We start from the raw sequence: 14,829 nt of genomic DNA, 5'->3' as shown, positions 1-14,829 counted from the left end.
ACACACACACACACACACACACACACACACACACACACACACACACAGAGCATATAAACAACATAAAACATTTCAAAATGCATCGCTGACTTGCAGGTCAAATATAATGCCGACAGTATAAAATAAGTTAATTTCGTATAGTTTTTGTTTTGTTATTTAGCAAGTGTGTACATCCTTATCTTCAGCAGGAAGTTAACATCCATTACAACGGTTACATCGAAGATGGCAGCGAGAGGACGAAACACGTCGGCGTCTCCCACCCGGGCTCTTCATTGGCACATGTGTGTCCATACAGGTGCGGGGGGGGAGGGGCTACCGCTCCTCCCTGACTGGCTGTACAGCCCGGAGGGGGGGAAACAGGCTGTGCTCGTTTAAAACACGAAAAGGAGATGCAAACGGAGAGAGACGAGGGGTCGATAAGGCAGAGAGGAAGAGCCGAGCTCATCACAGGAGATCTCGCATATCTAGAAGGCGAAGATCTTGTCTCTCTGGACGGTGTCGAGGTCGTCGTCCATGGTCATGAGGACCTGGGAGGGAACCCAAGAGGCGAGGGGTTAGTTAGAGTTTCCTGGTTTGGTCAAGTGTTTACTGTATCGGCATTATTGTTCACATTCATGCTTTTATTTTTAGTGTGCATGACGCGTGATCGTACCAGGAAGGATCCGAACATGGCGATGGAGGAGAGGAAGTGCCAAATGTCGTGGTCGTCAAAGAAGGAAAGCAGGATACAGTCCCTGTTGTGCTCACGAGACTCCGCGGGAGTTTTCTGCGTCAGGAGAGAAAAAAAATCCACACACACACACACACACACACGGTAAACTGATGCTACATTATGAAGAAATACAGAGGCAACGTGTGCTCTGACAGGCTAAAGGTTTGTAAAACTAACTCTACCGCTGTGTGACTCTAAGTCTACATCCACACTATTACTTAATGTAATGTGTGTGTGTGAGTTACTGACCTGCCAGGTGCTGAGACCCTGGAAGAAGAAATACAGTGCAAGGCCCCAGACCACGGCTGTGAACAGAATACACACCAACGCCAGACACTGGATCCTCTCACCGCTCCGCAGCTAAACACACACACACACACACACAAAAAAACAGCTGTAGATGTTTGAACCATTTTCTCCTTTTTAAATAAATCGAAACACTGCTTAAAAACATGTAAACACACACACACACACCTTCATAATGATGTAAAAGGCAAAGTAGAGCAGCAGGTTGCAGATGGCGATGGCCAACAGGTAGGAAGCGAAGTCGTTGGGTCTCTCTAGGAGGCCATAGGCAGCTCTACAGAGAGGAGGAAGAAGAGACACACACATGAAGTCATCATGTTGTTCTGCACATTCTGCTCATTTTACAAACACACCGCATTTACTTACAGAGACCAGTTGACTATGTTCCCCATAACGAGCAGAACCATCCGGTCCTGTCAGACAAAGGGAGGGAGACAAGTTACGAGCAGGTGATTTGGACTTCAATACAGGACACAGTGGTTCTTATAAGATTCCTTGTCAACTCCTATGTTGAAGCAGCTGTTTCTGGGTTGTTACTCACGATGTACATCGGTCCACTGCACTGCCGGATGCTGTCTGTGTAGATGATGTGCGCCATCCTGCGCAGGATCCCGGAGTCTGAAGCAAACGTACACGGACAGATGTTAGCTGCAGTCCAAACACTGCTCCAGAGGGTGCGGTTCAAACCCACAGCGTGAAAGTCAAGGTGACACTTTAAAATGCGCTATTACATAGAAATACATATTTTATTATACAGCACTGCAGCACACAATTGTCCCGTAACTTTTTTTTAGCTAAACAGATCTAATGTGATGCATCGGTCTTGTTTGAGTCCTATAAACAGATGCCTGCACTTTGGTAAATACGACCAAAGAGAAAAGATTAAAGACACGTCTGAAACCACAATGGATTCAAGTCAACCACCACTAATATCAAACCGCTCTGATCTTACCCAGCCGCCATCGGCCCATGTAGTACAGCTGTGTGCTGAGGAGCATGGTGGCCAGAATGTGGATCACCGAGAAAATGATCCAGAAGACGTTGTTTCCTTTCCCGAACACCTGGAAACGGATCGTCACAGACATGAGTGTGTTAGAAGGGACAGTGTGTAGGAGTTAGTGAAAGCACAGCGGTAAAGATGCAGATTGCAGCCAACAACCCTCCCCAAATCCTAGAACTACGGGTGAGGGCTCTCTAAAGAGCCGGTGTTTGGTTTGTCCATTCCAGGCTACTGTAGAAAACACAATCACCTTTAGTTTCAGGTGATTATACACCAATGAAAACACATTTATGAATATTATATTCCATTTCTGCCGATAAATCCAACAAACTGCTACTTTAAACATCACTCAGACCTTGTGGTGTATCTGTGTGTGTGTGTGTGTGCACGTACCACTCCCAGCACAGAAAAGAAGATGACCCCAGCCAGGCAGGCGTATGCAGTGTACGCACTGGCGTTGATGTCTGGGTGTCTCTTCTGGTACAACTTCAACATACACAGTCCAGCAATCATGTACATGAAGGAGGTGTCTGCAGAGGAGGACACAATCATCACTCGTCTGTCTTTTATCTCGTAACACAAAGAACAAGGAGGACATTGTTGGCACTGCATTAGAGTTCGGATCTATCTTCCGTAGTGCTCTAACCTGGTACTCGTGAACAACATGGAGGATACAGCTGGCAAAAAGGGATTCTGCTACAAGAAACATGACGGCAGACACATGCAGTCCTGGTGGGAACACGAGCAGCAGGTCTTACCAAACTGGAAGTTGGTGTAGTTGGGACAGACGTGGTAGCAGGCGCTCAGCAAGCCCTCCATCATCAGAGCCGTTCCCATGGCGTAATACAGACCGAAGTGCTTTGGGATGCCACATTCCTGTGTGGTGGGAGAGAGGAACAGTTCATAAATACAACTTCTTGACTTCTACATGTGCTGCATGTCTCTGGATGTGCCTGCATCTTCCCTTTTAATCCCTCCCACTTCTGACTCTTTAATGCGATATCCTGAGTTCACCAAGACGTTAAAAGACCAGAGAGGTACTGCTGTGCACGTCACGGAGAAGAGCCATCACGCTAACGATGCTAACGTTCATGTTTTTCAATCATTATTGACTCCAGTAATGGAGCTGAACGCCGTCTTTAGCTGGGCGTGTGTGTGCGTGTGTCTTTACCAGCGCGTTGATGTCATTGCGGACCAGAGCTCTCTGGTGGACGATATCTCTTTTGAGGATGATGAGGAGGAAGAGGAGTCCCAGCAGCACGTAGCCGAGGTTGCTGAGGATGTTGTTGAATGCGCTGCGTGCGACAAACAGCTTGTGTCAGCACTTTAGAAGACAGGCGTGCGATCTGCTGCAGTTTGTAATGACACATTGGAGCTAACCACGCACCTTAGAGCCCCCAGAGGGTGGGCACACAGGAAGTTGTAGTAGCAGATGTCCTGGTTTCCTGTGACATTGACCACCTGAAGAACAGAGTCGGTTTAACATCTTTACTTTAAATCATATCCTATATAATCACAGTTTTATGTCTCATGTACCGTCTGATAGGTGATGACCAGCTGGACGACTGGCAGCGCGTAGAACACAGCGATGGTAGCGATGTTCCTGCAGAGGAGACAAGCACGAGACTTTAGAATAAAAGGAATCTTTGTAGTTGATTCTACTTTTAATGGTATTTGTTTTTCTCTGTCAAACCCAACGTCCTCACCAGAAGTAGATTTGGTATTTCTTGCTGAGGATCCTCTTGTCTTTGCGGGACAGGTCAGCCACATAGAGAAACTTCTGCAACAAGGAGAGGACGTAGTTACTCGTCATGGAGGGAGATAAAAAAAAAAAACAGCGTGACCCAAAGACGGAGACACGAGGCGTACCTTGGTGCGGACAATGTTTTTGTCCGAGTTGATGTCATCCAGCGTGTCATAGTCGTCCTCCTCCACAGAGCTCAGGGACTCATGCCGGCTCCGCCCAACACTGTCCAACGATCGATCTGATGGAGGAGAGAGGAGGAAGAGGTCAAGGCAAGATAAAGAAAAGAGCCTTGGTGGTTTATTTAAATGGTGCGAAGGTGTTCAAACACATCACACCTTTTGAAATGAGTTTGCAATTTCCAAACATACTAAACTGAAATATCAGAGTGATTGTTGGCACTTGGATCTGTGTTGTCTTGCTGTTCATTTCAATTGAATCAGATTAGGAATCAGGCCACTTCCTGGCATCAACATCTGTCTCATTGATGTTTGATTCACAAAGTGCTGATTGGTTTGCTTTTTTAACTGATTGAACCGATTAGGCGGCAGTGTGTGTCACCAATACGGATGGCTAAGTGATGGAGGTGATTGAGGATTGGGCGCCGTTTGAAAGGCTCCTGTCCTGATGAACAGAAACAAAAAATAAGAGACAGAAACCGGTGAGGGACCAGAGCAGCTTGCAGGAAGTCGTCCACGAGCCAGGCTGTGGAGACATACTGCAAAGTGACGAGTGGCGGGACAGAAGAAGAACGGCCTGTGTCCGTACCAACGTATCCATAGTTGTTGTCGGTGGACGTGGCGCTGTCCGTGATGGCCTCTGAACTCAGTGTGCTGCCGTTGTCGGCTGGAGGAAACAAAAAAAAAAAAAAAAGAAAAAAAAAAAAAAAAAAAGGTGAGAGGTTTAAATTCATCGTCCACACAAACAAACAAAGACATCATCAAAAGTAGAACTGTCCCAAAACTCACCAAAGGAGCCGTATTCATATGGGGAGGCTGGAGTTTGGCCTGCTGACACACACACACACACACACACACACACACACACGCACACGCACACACACATTTAAAACAAACAACTAAGAATAGATGCACAGACGAGACGAGCACCACTACAACCAGTACTTAGTATCTTAACCCTGCACACTAAAGCACTACAGCAGCTGAATAGTTAGTGCGTGAACACAGAGAGGTGAACACATGCAGGGATCCAGCTTTCTATCTTGTTTTCAGGCTCAAATGCCTGAAAACAAACAGTTTTAGTTTAAACGTTTAGTGACAAATGTGAGCACAGAATGGTGCACATGCTGGTTGGTCTGCTGCGGTGAGAGTGAAAGCTGCTCGCGTCCTGCGCTTTTAAAATCAAATCATGTCGGCACACACTGCAACTAACAGACACAGATATACACTGAGAGGTCGTCTGCAGTGTCCACAGTTATCCCCGGTATTCCATCTTATTCTTTTGTTTGTCTCTTGTGTCCTTAGCATTGTGGACCGTATTGTAATAAACTCAGACATCAAGGATACTGTGACAAATGCAGGCATCTCTGTGACCCAGGCCGTAAAAGCATGGAGCTCTAGTAGGTGAGTGAGTGCATGCAGATGAAACCACAGACAATAAACACAGTGAGAGAGACTCGTTATACCGTCTCCGTTCTTCCCGAGCAGAGAGGCTGAAGCACACGTTAGCACGAGGGAGAGAGAGTGAAAGACACACATTCAGTACATAAAGAGTTGTTATTATACCGCCTTGTTAAATGTAGGTAAACATCGTCTACTCTACAGTACAGGTTCAGGACTTTTAATAAAATGGTACGCGCTTCAACGCAAACTAACGAGCCCCTTAACGGGCCAGTCCATCACGGCCAGTTGCTGGGTTACCTGTCTCAGCGGGCGACATGTCAGCAGGAATCTGAAACACCTCGCTCTTCTTCATCCTGCAGACACCCAGAGGAGAAACATGCAAATCAAAGTCATCTGTATTCAGTGTGGCGTTCCTCCTGCAGTGCAGCTGTATAAATCTACATCCTTTCATTAGACACAAGCACCCCGGGGTCCAACCACCACCAAATACAGAACCTTTAAACCCTAACATTGTAAACTTGTAATGTGTTTTTAGATGATTTTCCATGTCTTTGATCACATTTAACCAAACTAAATCTGATTAAGGCCAATAAAACCATCTCTGTGACCTGGAATGAGGACTGTCTGTGGCTACGGGAGGAAATACAGAGCAAGATATCTGTGTCACTACAAAGGGACTTAACTCCCGGATGATGACGTAACTAACTGTTGACTTACCGCTTGTTCTCCACACAGGCCATGAGCAAGGTGAGCAGATAGAAGGAGAGGAAGATACCCAGGCAGAACAGCATGCCCATCACATACACCTCCGCTGTGGAGAGTGAAGACAGACCGTTCACACGCTAATACTGCACGACCTTACCTGCACTGCATAATGAAATGATATGGCTACATCTTACAATAGGGAGAAACACACACAATATGCAGCAAGTAAAAAGTTAAAACCTTAAGTTATGCATTGTTTCTTTCTCTTCTACTTCTTCTACTTTTGGGAGCCCTGGGTTGAATCAAAATGTTGCTCTTATAAAGATGCTTAATTTCCCACAGTTGCACAGTAGATTTTAACCCAAAGAAACACAACCATGAACCGGACAATACCTCATGGGTATGTTAGCTTTTTAACCGTAGCCATTTAAAAACCACTCGATGGCGTACAACTAATCCACGCGGCTCACATTTGATAGCAGGTGTGACGATCACGTCGATGATCTTGCTGCGGTTCCCGGCGTCGATGAGCTCGTCGGGACGGAGAGGGTAGAAGCGCAGCGGACCGCCGCACGCCTCGTCCTCCGTCTTCACCACCACCACCACGTAGAAACTGTTGCTGGGAAAGTCTTTTCTCTAAATGACAGAGAGGGACGTCAGAAGATGTTCATATGTGCGGTTTTATTACTGCGGGCGCCACGTGTGTGTCGGACTCTTACCTGCACAGTGATTGCGCCTTTTTTGGTCATCGTCTGGTACATCCCAATGAAGGCCACGTTGTTGTCGAGGTCATAGACGGGACACTGAAGAGAAAGAGAGAGAAGAAGAAGAAAACATGAAAAACACAAAGCATTCAAATATTAATCACAACAGAGAACAAGAGGCTACAGAAACAGAACACAGGGACTCTAAGCATGAAATAATATTCAATAAAAAAAAGAAATAACATTATTTAAGAACATTATACAATAATTTGCACTGACTCTGTTGCAACGAGATCAGTTATGGCCTCACGTGGCTCAATGGTGTTTGTTACTGCATGCTGACAACAATGCAGGGGCCACTTCAGGACACCAGCTGTCTGGTTTGAGAGGACGGGGGGGGGGGGGGGTGTACCTGGATGTCCTGGATGGACATGACGGAGCAGGGAAAGGTCATGTCCGAGTTGACCTTTACGATCACAGTGTCCACCCCGTCCGGGAAGACATACTTGAAGTACTGAGAGAAAGAATAATAACAAGGATTCAGGGATAATTAGAGGGGATGAGATGAGAAAACACAGATTCAGAGTCTTCTCTTTGCTCTCTCGTGAGCTCAACTTCCACAACGTGATGAAACAAAAGTAGATGAACACTGACTGACCTCATGTAGTACAAGGTTTATTATCTGTGAGGTGCTACAAAAGGCCAGAAAGGAAACACTACTTTGCTTTCGTTTGTCAAAGCATAGAAAAGAATTTCCTCTGAATAATTGTGTAAAAGGTGAATTTCCCTCCGTTCTTACTTCCTCAGCGTCTCGTCACCATGGCCCTCTCTACACACTCTGTCAAAGTAGTACTTTGTGCACATCGAGCGGTCGGTCGTACCTGAGGTTGTGATGGTGACGCGGTGAAGCTGAACTTCTTGTCCGTACTGTAATCAAAGGTGAAGAAGAACATGTCAGACATCAGCAGTCGGTAAAACAAAACGCAGCCTGACGGCGAACGCCTTGAGCCGAGTACTCGTTGTGTGTTGGTTGTGATTATAAACGGACGTCACTCACTGCAGGGTGAAGCTTTCGACGCGGCTGACCCTGAGCTGGTAGTTCGTACCCTGGGTGGAGAGGGTAGACACGTCCACAAAGAAGTACTGGGTCTCCGAGGCGACCCGGGTCGGAGGCTGGCACAACGTCCGGCCCACATGATTGTACGGGTACTTCCTCTGGTAGCTGGAGGAGAGAGAGAGAACAGGCGAGCTCATGTTCACATTCAAAGGGAATGAGTTTGAGTCCTCTCTTTCATGTGAATTTTTGTATGTTGTTTCTAACTTTTTGCTGTTGTATTTTTAAATCTCAATGGGGTTATCTGATGACTTCGAGCTGCCAGTAAGACGCCAGCGATTGGGTTTCAGAGGAGGAAGTGAAAGTCCAAAGTTTCTAAGGAGATCTGCTAAAACATGGCGTGCCAGGAAACGGCATGTGCAAGAATGTGGCAAGGTAATTCTGGTGTTGCACAACAGAGAGGACCTTGGAGTGTGGGAGACACGGATCACATCACAGGTCGGGTGTTAACCAATAGCTAATAAACAGCCGAACTCCAAAGAAAGAATGAATAGCTGCAGTTCTAGAAAATGTCCAAACACACAACTATTACACCTCCAAATAAGAGACCGACACCAGAACCAGAACATTAGCTTCATCGTGTGACCGGAAGTCATCACTGATTACTCAGCACAACACTCCCTTAGGAGTATGAACCACACAGTGGACAAATATACTGTGGACGAGAAAGATAAGATTCACAAATACACAAAACATGATCGGCCTACGTTCTAATTATACTATACTAATAATAATAATAACAGGCAACAGAGGACACTATACTTTTGTTCTTTTTCGTTCAGGATCATGCTTGTAGGTGGGTCCAGTGTGTAAATAGTGTACATGAGTGTGCGTGTACTCACAGGCCTCTTAGGATGAGAGGGATCTGAAACGACAGCACAGCTTGCTTCTGTCGCACCACGAACAGGATGGGACTCTCGAAGCCCTGCGACACATCCACGGTCACGCGCACTCCCTCCGACTGACACCCCCAAAAAAGAAAGAAAAACAGATCTCTCACCACACGTAATAACACAAATAACACCAGGGTGTTCGTATAAACTCACCTTATTCCTGGAGACGGTGTGGTTGAACGCATAGATGGTCTGGTTTTCACTGGTGACGGTGTCGTTGTAGGTGATGTCGAATTCGGCATCTTTCTGGACCACGTTCTTGGTCTGCCCCTGCGCCCCACCACCCAAAACAAACTGGGTCACACAGAACCAGAGCAGGATCCAACAAGGAGCTGGTCCACGGCAGCTTGTTTTATGTCGAGACTTCCAGCAGCTCCGTAACACCATTTTGTCTGACACCGTCTTCCCAAAGTGGAACTGATATCTAACCCCCACCCTGCAGCAACACTAATGACAACTCCTCCCTATTCAACAAGCTAGCTTAACCAACAGCTGCTAACTGACGAGCTATAGACACAGCTGGGTGTTCACATTAGCTAATGAATTAGCTCCTCGTCCTGTTTCAGGTCCGTAACAAACCCCCCGTCGGCTATGAAATCAATTGCACACGTCCCAACAAGTTGACAACGGTCGTCAATCCTTCTTCAGCTGAAAGACTGAGCCGAGCCGTTAGCTAGCTGTGCTAACGTTAGCATCGTTGGTCGCAGGACGCTGCTGGGGCAGCTCCATGTTTTGATTATCGGGAGTTCGGCTTCCGTGTTCAAAATAAAACATCACGTGTTTGTTTGTTTTTGTTTTCAAAAGTCCAGTCCAGTGTGGGCGGTTGTCACGCCCTGTATTTTTGCGGAGGCGCCGCCGCGACGTTGTTGTGCAAAGTGTCTCTCGAGCGGAGGGTTCTGAGATTCAGCGTGTTTACAGTGTGGAAAGAAAAACAAAATCTGTGACATTAGGCTCGTTCGACATAAGCCAGGCGTGAGCAGAATCGATCACCGCACAATGCATGCTGGGTAGATTTGCGTCCGACTTGCTCTGACGTCATGAAAACGTGCGTAACGATGATCTCACGTGAGCGAGGCGGCAGCAGATTTTAGAGCCAGGCGCTGCAGAATTGCTCTCCACCGACTGCGTGATGGGAAACTTCTGGCTGTCTTCGGATCAAAGAGCTGATAGGCTCTTAGATTTTCTTGAGTAGAAGAGGTAGGCGACCGTGGCTCACTGGGTTAAGAGGGTTGTCTGGTAGCCGATTTACATTACATTTACTTGATGTTGTCTACAGTTGATATAGACCCTAATTGAGCACTTGATGTAGAGCAACATAATGCATGTTTGCGTGTGTTCTCCAGCACCACATAGTGGATACAGGAACTAGTAGAATATTTGCACTACATCATTTCTAGTGTCACACAGTCCACGCAGGACAAATACGTTGAACTCTGGGACGCGTTGTCTGATGGCCGAAGACATTCCCGCCCGCGTCTGCCGGTGTCCCGCCCGTTCATCGCTGCTTGCAGCTTTAATTTCGGCTTATTATTACAGTTTAGAGCAGATTTAACAATATTTCACTTGCTCTTTTTAAACGCCAGAGTACACGCTCAGTATAACGTTAAGCTGAATGTGTGTGCTGTTGTTAGTAATCTGCTAGAGGACTTTAACACGCTGCATGTAGCTGTTAGCTGAAGTTTAACGGTGTAACGCTGTATTAGTCGTCCTATTAAAGCTTTATTTTGGGTTTGTATTGAATGTGTCTCTCCGTACAGACTCTACGCAGATGTTGCCAACGGTCGACTCTCCTTGTGGTTGCAAGGCGACCGTGGAGCTCGAGCTCGGCGTCCTCTCCTCTTCTGCACACGAGGTTCCTCCTCTTCCTCACCCAGCGTTTCTATGACGTAGAGATGCTCCTCAGCTGGGGGTCTCAGCAGAGGAGGAAGGGGATCCAGAGGAGGAACGCGTGAGAAACCTTTTTGGCTGTTTTGTGTAGTATCGTGAAGCTTTCTTTCTATTGGGCTGAAAAAAGTTCAAAGTTTTGTGCAACACCTTCCTGATTTTAAATGTGTTTAGTCTTGTGTGTTTGCAATACAAGTTAAACAGGCCTGCATGATATTATGAAATATGCAATATTTACATCAGCTGCACTGCGTCGTATGTAGATGGTATTGTGCAACATGTTGCAGTAAATTAATTAAATTAAAAATGCTTTGTCAAAAAATCCTTTTGCACAGATTTAAAGATCTGTGTACTTGTACTGTCAGTCAGGGCCTGAGAGTTCCCCCCCAAACTAGAAAAAGCCTTTAAGGGAGACTACAGTTTGAAACACTATATAGAACTTCTCTAATTCATCTATCGTGGACTTCATAAAGATGAGACGTCGAGCCAATAAAGTTGTGAAAGACGGATTCCTTTGCAGTGGTGTGGGGGGAGGTTTGCTTCAGGTGGAAAGCTAAATATTGCTGTGAATGGGTCAGAAATATAAAATAGCTGACACAAAACCTTAATTTTGTTGTTGTAGTTTAGGCCAAGTGTCCACTGTTGGCTCATGTGTATTTAACTACATTTATGTAACATTCCATACCAGTCATATCATAACGAGTTAATGACGTATTCATTAGCTCATTTATTTTATTACATTATTACTTGGTTGTCATATTTCTAGCCTACGTCACCACATTTCTCAATTTTTCTCCTCTCTTTTTCTCCAACTAATGTGCCGATCAACAACGGAAGCAGACCAAGAAGCTAGGTGGGCGGAGCATTTTAGCGAGGTGCTGAACAGGCCTCCACCAACAACACAGGCCAACATCCAAGATGCAGAAGCAGATTTGGATATCAGCATTGAACCACCAACCAAAGATGAAATTATAATGGCGATTAAATCCTTAAGAAACAGGAAAACCCCTGGTCCAGATAACCTCAATGCAGAGCTCTTCAAAGCAGACCCGAATCTGGCAGCAACAATTCTTCAACCACTTTTTACGTCTATATGGGAGAATAAGAAAATACCTGATGACTGGTCAGAGGAGATCATCAAATTACCAAAGAAAGGTTCTCTAAGAAATTGTAACAACTGGCATGGAATTACACTTCTGTCAATACCAAGTAAGATCATGGCAAAGATTATTATTAATCGAATAACAGATGCTGTAGACCAACATCTCCGAAAAGAACAGGCAGGTTTCAGAAAGGGTAGAAGTTGCAACGATCACATATTCACGTTACGTAACATCATAGAGCAGTGCACAGAGTGGCAGAGGTAACTGTATATAAACTTTGTTGACTTTGAAAAAGCATTTGACTCCATTCATCGTGAAAGCCTTTGGCGTATATTGCGGCATTATGGGATCCCTGAAGATATGGTTCATGTGATCCAGTTTTTATACCAACTTCACATGCAGGCTTGGAAACAGTCTCCAAATATTCCAAGTAAAAACAGGTGTGAGACAAGGATGTGTGATGTCAGCTTTGCTCTTCAATATTACTATTGACTGGGTAATGAGACAAACAACTGAAGACCAAAATAAAGGCATTCGATGGACACTATTTTCATCACTTGAAGGACTATGCAGATGATCTCTCTCTTCTTTCACATACTCATCGGCACATGCAGGAAAAAACATCCCGCCTCAGTGATTTTGGTCAGAAGATTGGCCTGAAGATCAGCAAAAAGAAAACAGAAGTGATGACTCTGAACATTCCCAATCCCTCACCAATTCAGGTGAACGGAGAAGATCTCCCTAAAACTGACGAGTTTACATATTTGGGCAGCACTGTCAAACACGATGGGGGCACAGATAAAGACATCAAGAATCGTCTTAATAAGGCAAGGAACGCTTTCAAAGTACTGAATAACATATGGAGGTCACAGCAGTACACCATCAAGACCAAACTTAAATTGTATCAGAGCTGTGTTTTATACACCCTATTGTACGGTTCTGAATGCTGGAGAATGACACAAGAAGACCTCAACAGACTATCAACCTTCCACACCAAGAGTTTAAGACGAATACTGCACATTTTCTGGCCAAACACCATTTCAAATGAATGGAGACCATCCTAATGAGAAGAAGATGGGGATGGATAGGACATGTGTTGAGAAAAGATCCTGCTGATATTACAAGAACAGCCTTACATTGGACACCAGAAGGGAAAAGAAAAAGAGGCCGACCAAGAAACACATGGAGAAGAACTGTGGAGAAGGAGATGCAGAGCCTAAACCACTCATGGGGCACCATCCAGCGACTCGCCCAGGACAGACGGGAGTGGAAGACTTTTGTTGCTGCCCTACATGCCAAGAGGCATAAAGGGAAATGATGAATGAATGTGCCGATCATAAAGTTAAACTGATTTATTTCTTGTCTCACACAGATACTACGGCTACACTTGGGGTTTATATGGCGCAGACATAGCAGCAGCGTATTATATCTTGAGTCTGAGGGGAGGATTTAGGTAAGTGCCCTGCTACCTTGTCTCTCTACTGTTTGTCTTATGGATATACACTGCTCAAAAAAATAAAGGGAACACTTAAGCAACACATCCTAGATCTGAATGAATGAAAGTCTTATTAAATACTTTGTTCTTTACATAGTTGAATGTGCTGACAATAAAATCACACAAAAATTATCAATGAAAATGAAATTTATTAACCCATGGAGGTCTGGATTTGGAGTCACACTCAAAATTGAAGTGGAAAAACACACTACAGGCTGATCCGACTTTGATGTAATGTCCTTAAAACAAGTCCAAATGAGGCTCAGTAGTGTGTGTGGCCTCCATGTGCCTGTATGTCTCCTGAGGGATCTCCTCCCAGACCTGGACTAAAGCATCCGCCAACTCCTGGACAGTCTGTGGTGCAACGTTGGTTGGTGGATGGAGCGAGACATGATGTCCCAGATGTGCTCAATTGGATTCAGGTCTGGGGAACGGGCGGGCCAGTCCATAGCATCAATGCCTTCGTCTTGCAGGAACTGCTGACACACTCCAGCCATATGAGGTCTAGCATTGTCTTGCATTAGGAGGAACCCAGGGCCAACCGCACCGGCATATGGTCTCACAAGGGGTCTGAGGATCTCATCTCGGTACCTAATGGCAGTCAGGCGACCTCTGGCGAGCACGTGGAGGGCTGTGCGGCCCTCCAAAGAAATGCCACCCCACACCATTACTGACCCACCGCCAAACCGGTCATGCTGGAGGATGTTGCAGGCAGCAGAACGTTCTCCACGGCATCTCCAGACTCTGTCACGTCTGTCACATGTGCTCAGTGGAACCTGCTTTCATCTGTGAAGAGCACAGGGCGCCAGTGGCGAAGTTGCCAATCTTGGTGTTCTCTGGCAAATGCCAAACGTCCTGCCCGGTGTTGGGCTGTAAGCACAACCCCCACCTGTGGACGTCGGGCCCTCATACCACCCTCATGGAGTCTGTTTCTGACCGTTTGAGCAGACACATGCACATTTGTGGCCTGCTGGAGGTCATTTTGCAGGGCTCTGGCAGTGCTCCTGCTGTTCCTCCTTGCACAAAGGTGGAGGTAGCGGTCCTGCTGCTGGGTTGTTGCCCTCCTACGGCCTCCTCCACGTCTCCTGATGTACTGGCCTGTCTCCTGGTAGCGCCTCCATGCTCTGGACACTACGCTGACAGACACCGCAAACCTTCTTGCCACAGCTCGCATTGATGTGCCATCCTGGATGAGCTGCACTACCTGAGCCACTTGTGTGGGTTGTAGACTCCGTCTCATGCTACCACTAGAGTGAAAGCACCGCCAGCATTCAAAAGTGACCAAAACTTCAGCCAGAAAGCATAGGAACTGAGAAGTGGTCTGTGGTCACCACCTGCAGAACCACTCCTTTATTGGGGGTGTCTGTCTTGCTAATTGCCTATAATTTCCACCTGTTGTCTATTCCATTTGCACAACAGCATGTGAAATTGATTGTCAGTGTTGCTTCCTAAGTGGGCAGTTTGATTTCACAGAAGTGTGATTGACTTGGAGTTACATTGTGTTGTTTAAGTGTTCCCTTTATTTTTTTGAGCAGTGTGTGTGTGTATATGTGTATATATATATATATATGTGTATATATATATAT

The 14,829-nt window shown here is 45.9% G+C and overlaps 1 protein-coding gene and 1 long non-coding RNA gene across 7 annotated transcripts in view; one reads left to right on the top strand and one right to left on the bottom strand.

Annotated features, from left to right (window-relative positions):
- Positions 1 to 7: 7 nt before the first annotated feature.
- Positions 8 to 9,776, bottom strand: sidt2 (SID1 transmembrane family, member 2). Of its 6 annotated transcripts, none has more exons than XM_031860847.1 (27): positions 8,915 to 9,776; positions 8,711 to 8,829; positions 7,812 to 7,976; positions 7,636 to 7,681; positions 7,167 to 7,268; positions 6,770 to 6,853; positions 6,521 to 6,686; positions 6,063 to 6,156; positions 5,643 to 5,698; positions 5,408 to 5,434; positions 4,731 to 4,772; positions 4,531 to 4,608; positions 4,324 to 4,386; positions 3,888 to 4,003; positions 3,725 to 3,798; positions 3,555 to 3,621; positions 3,406 to 3,479; positions 3,190 to 3,313; positions 2,777 to 2,894; positions 2,412 to 2,548; positions 1,971 to 2,079; positions 1,560 to 1,636; positions 1,385 to 1,431; positions 1,187 to 1,292; positions 962 to 1,072; positions 653 to 766; positions 8 to 527 (listed from the first exon to the last, which is right to left on the bottom strand). In XM_031860847.1, exons 1-27 carry the CDS (start codon positions 9,146 to 9,148, stop codon positions 465 to 467), a joined length of 2,613 nt encoding a protein of 870 aa, XP_031716707.1. In that variant the 5' UTR covers positions 9,149 to 9,776; the 3' UTR covers positions 8 to 464. The 6 variants fall into 6 exon arrangements, with proteins under 6 accessions (XP_031716707.1, XP_031716709.1, XP_031716712.1 ...); XM_031860849.1 differs by having other exon boundaries at positions 4,731 to 4,769; XM_031860852.1 differs by lacking the exon at positions 4,324 to 4,386.
- Positions 9,777 to 9,819: 43 nt separating this feature from the next.
- The window catches only part of LOC116390795 (uncharacterized), a 10,055-nt gene continuing 5,045 nt past the window's right edge, over positions 9,820 to 14,829 (top strand). Inside the window, exons 1-3 of the long non-coding RNA XR_004213196.1 lie at positions 9,820 to 9,958; positions 10,519 to 10,709; positions 11,486 to 13,201. This is a non-coding gene — a long non-coding RNA (uncharacterized LOC116390795). The remainder of the gene's footprint in view (positions 9,959 to 10,518; positions 10,710 to 11,485; positions 13,202 to 14,829) is intronic.

The sequence above is a fragment of the Anarrhichthys ocellatus genome, unplaced genomic scaffold (assembly GCF_004355925.1).
Source record: "Anarrhichthys ocellatus isolate YVR2014 unplaced genomic scaffold, GSC_Weel_1.0 scaffold24, whole genome shotgun sequence".
NCBI classification, from domain to species: Eukaryota; Metazoa; Chordata; class Actinopteri; order Perciformes; family Anarhichadidae; genus Anarrhichthys; species Anarrhichthys ocellatus.
Note: the sequence above shows the minus strand (reverse complement) of the source record. Positions and strands in the feature narration are given on the sequence as shown.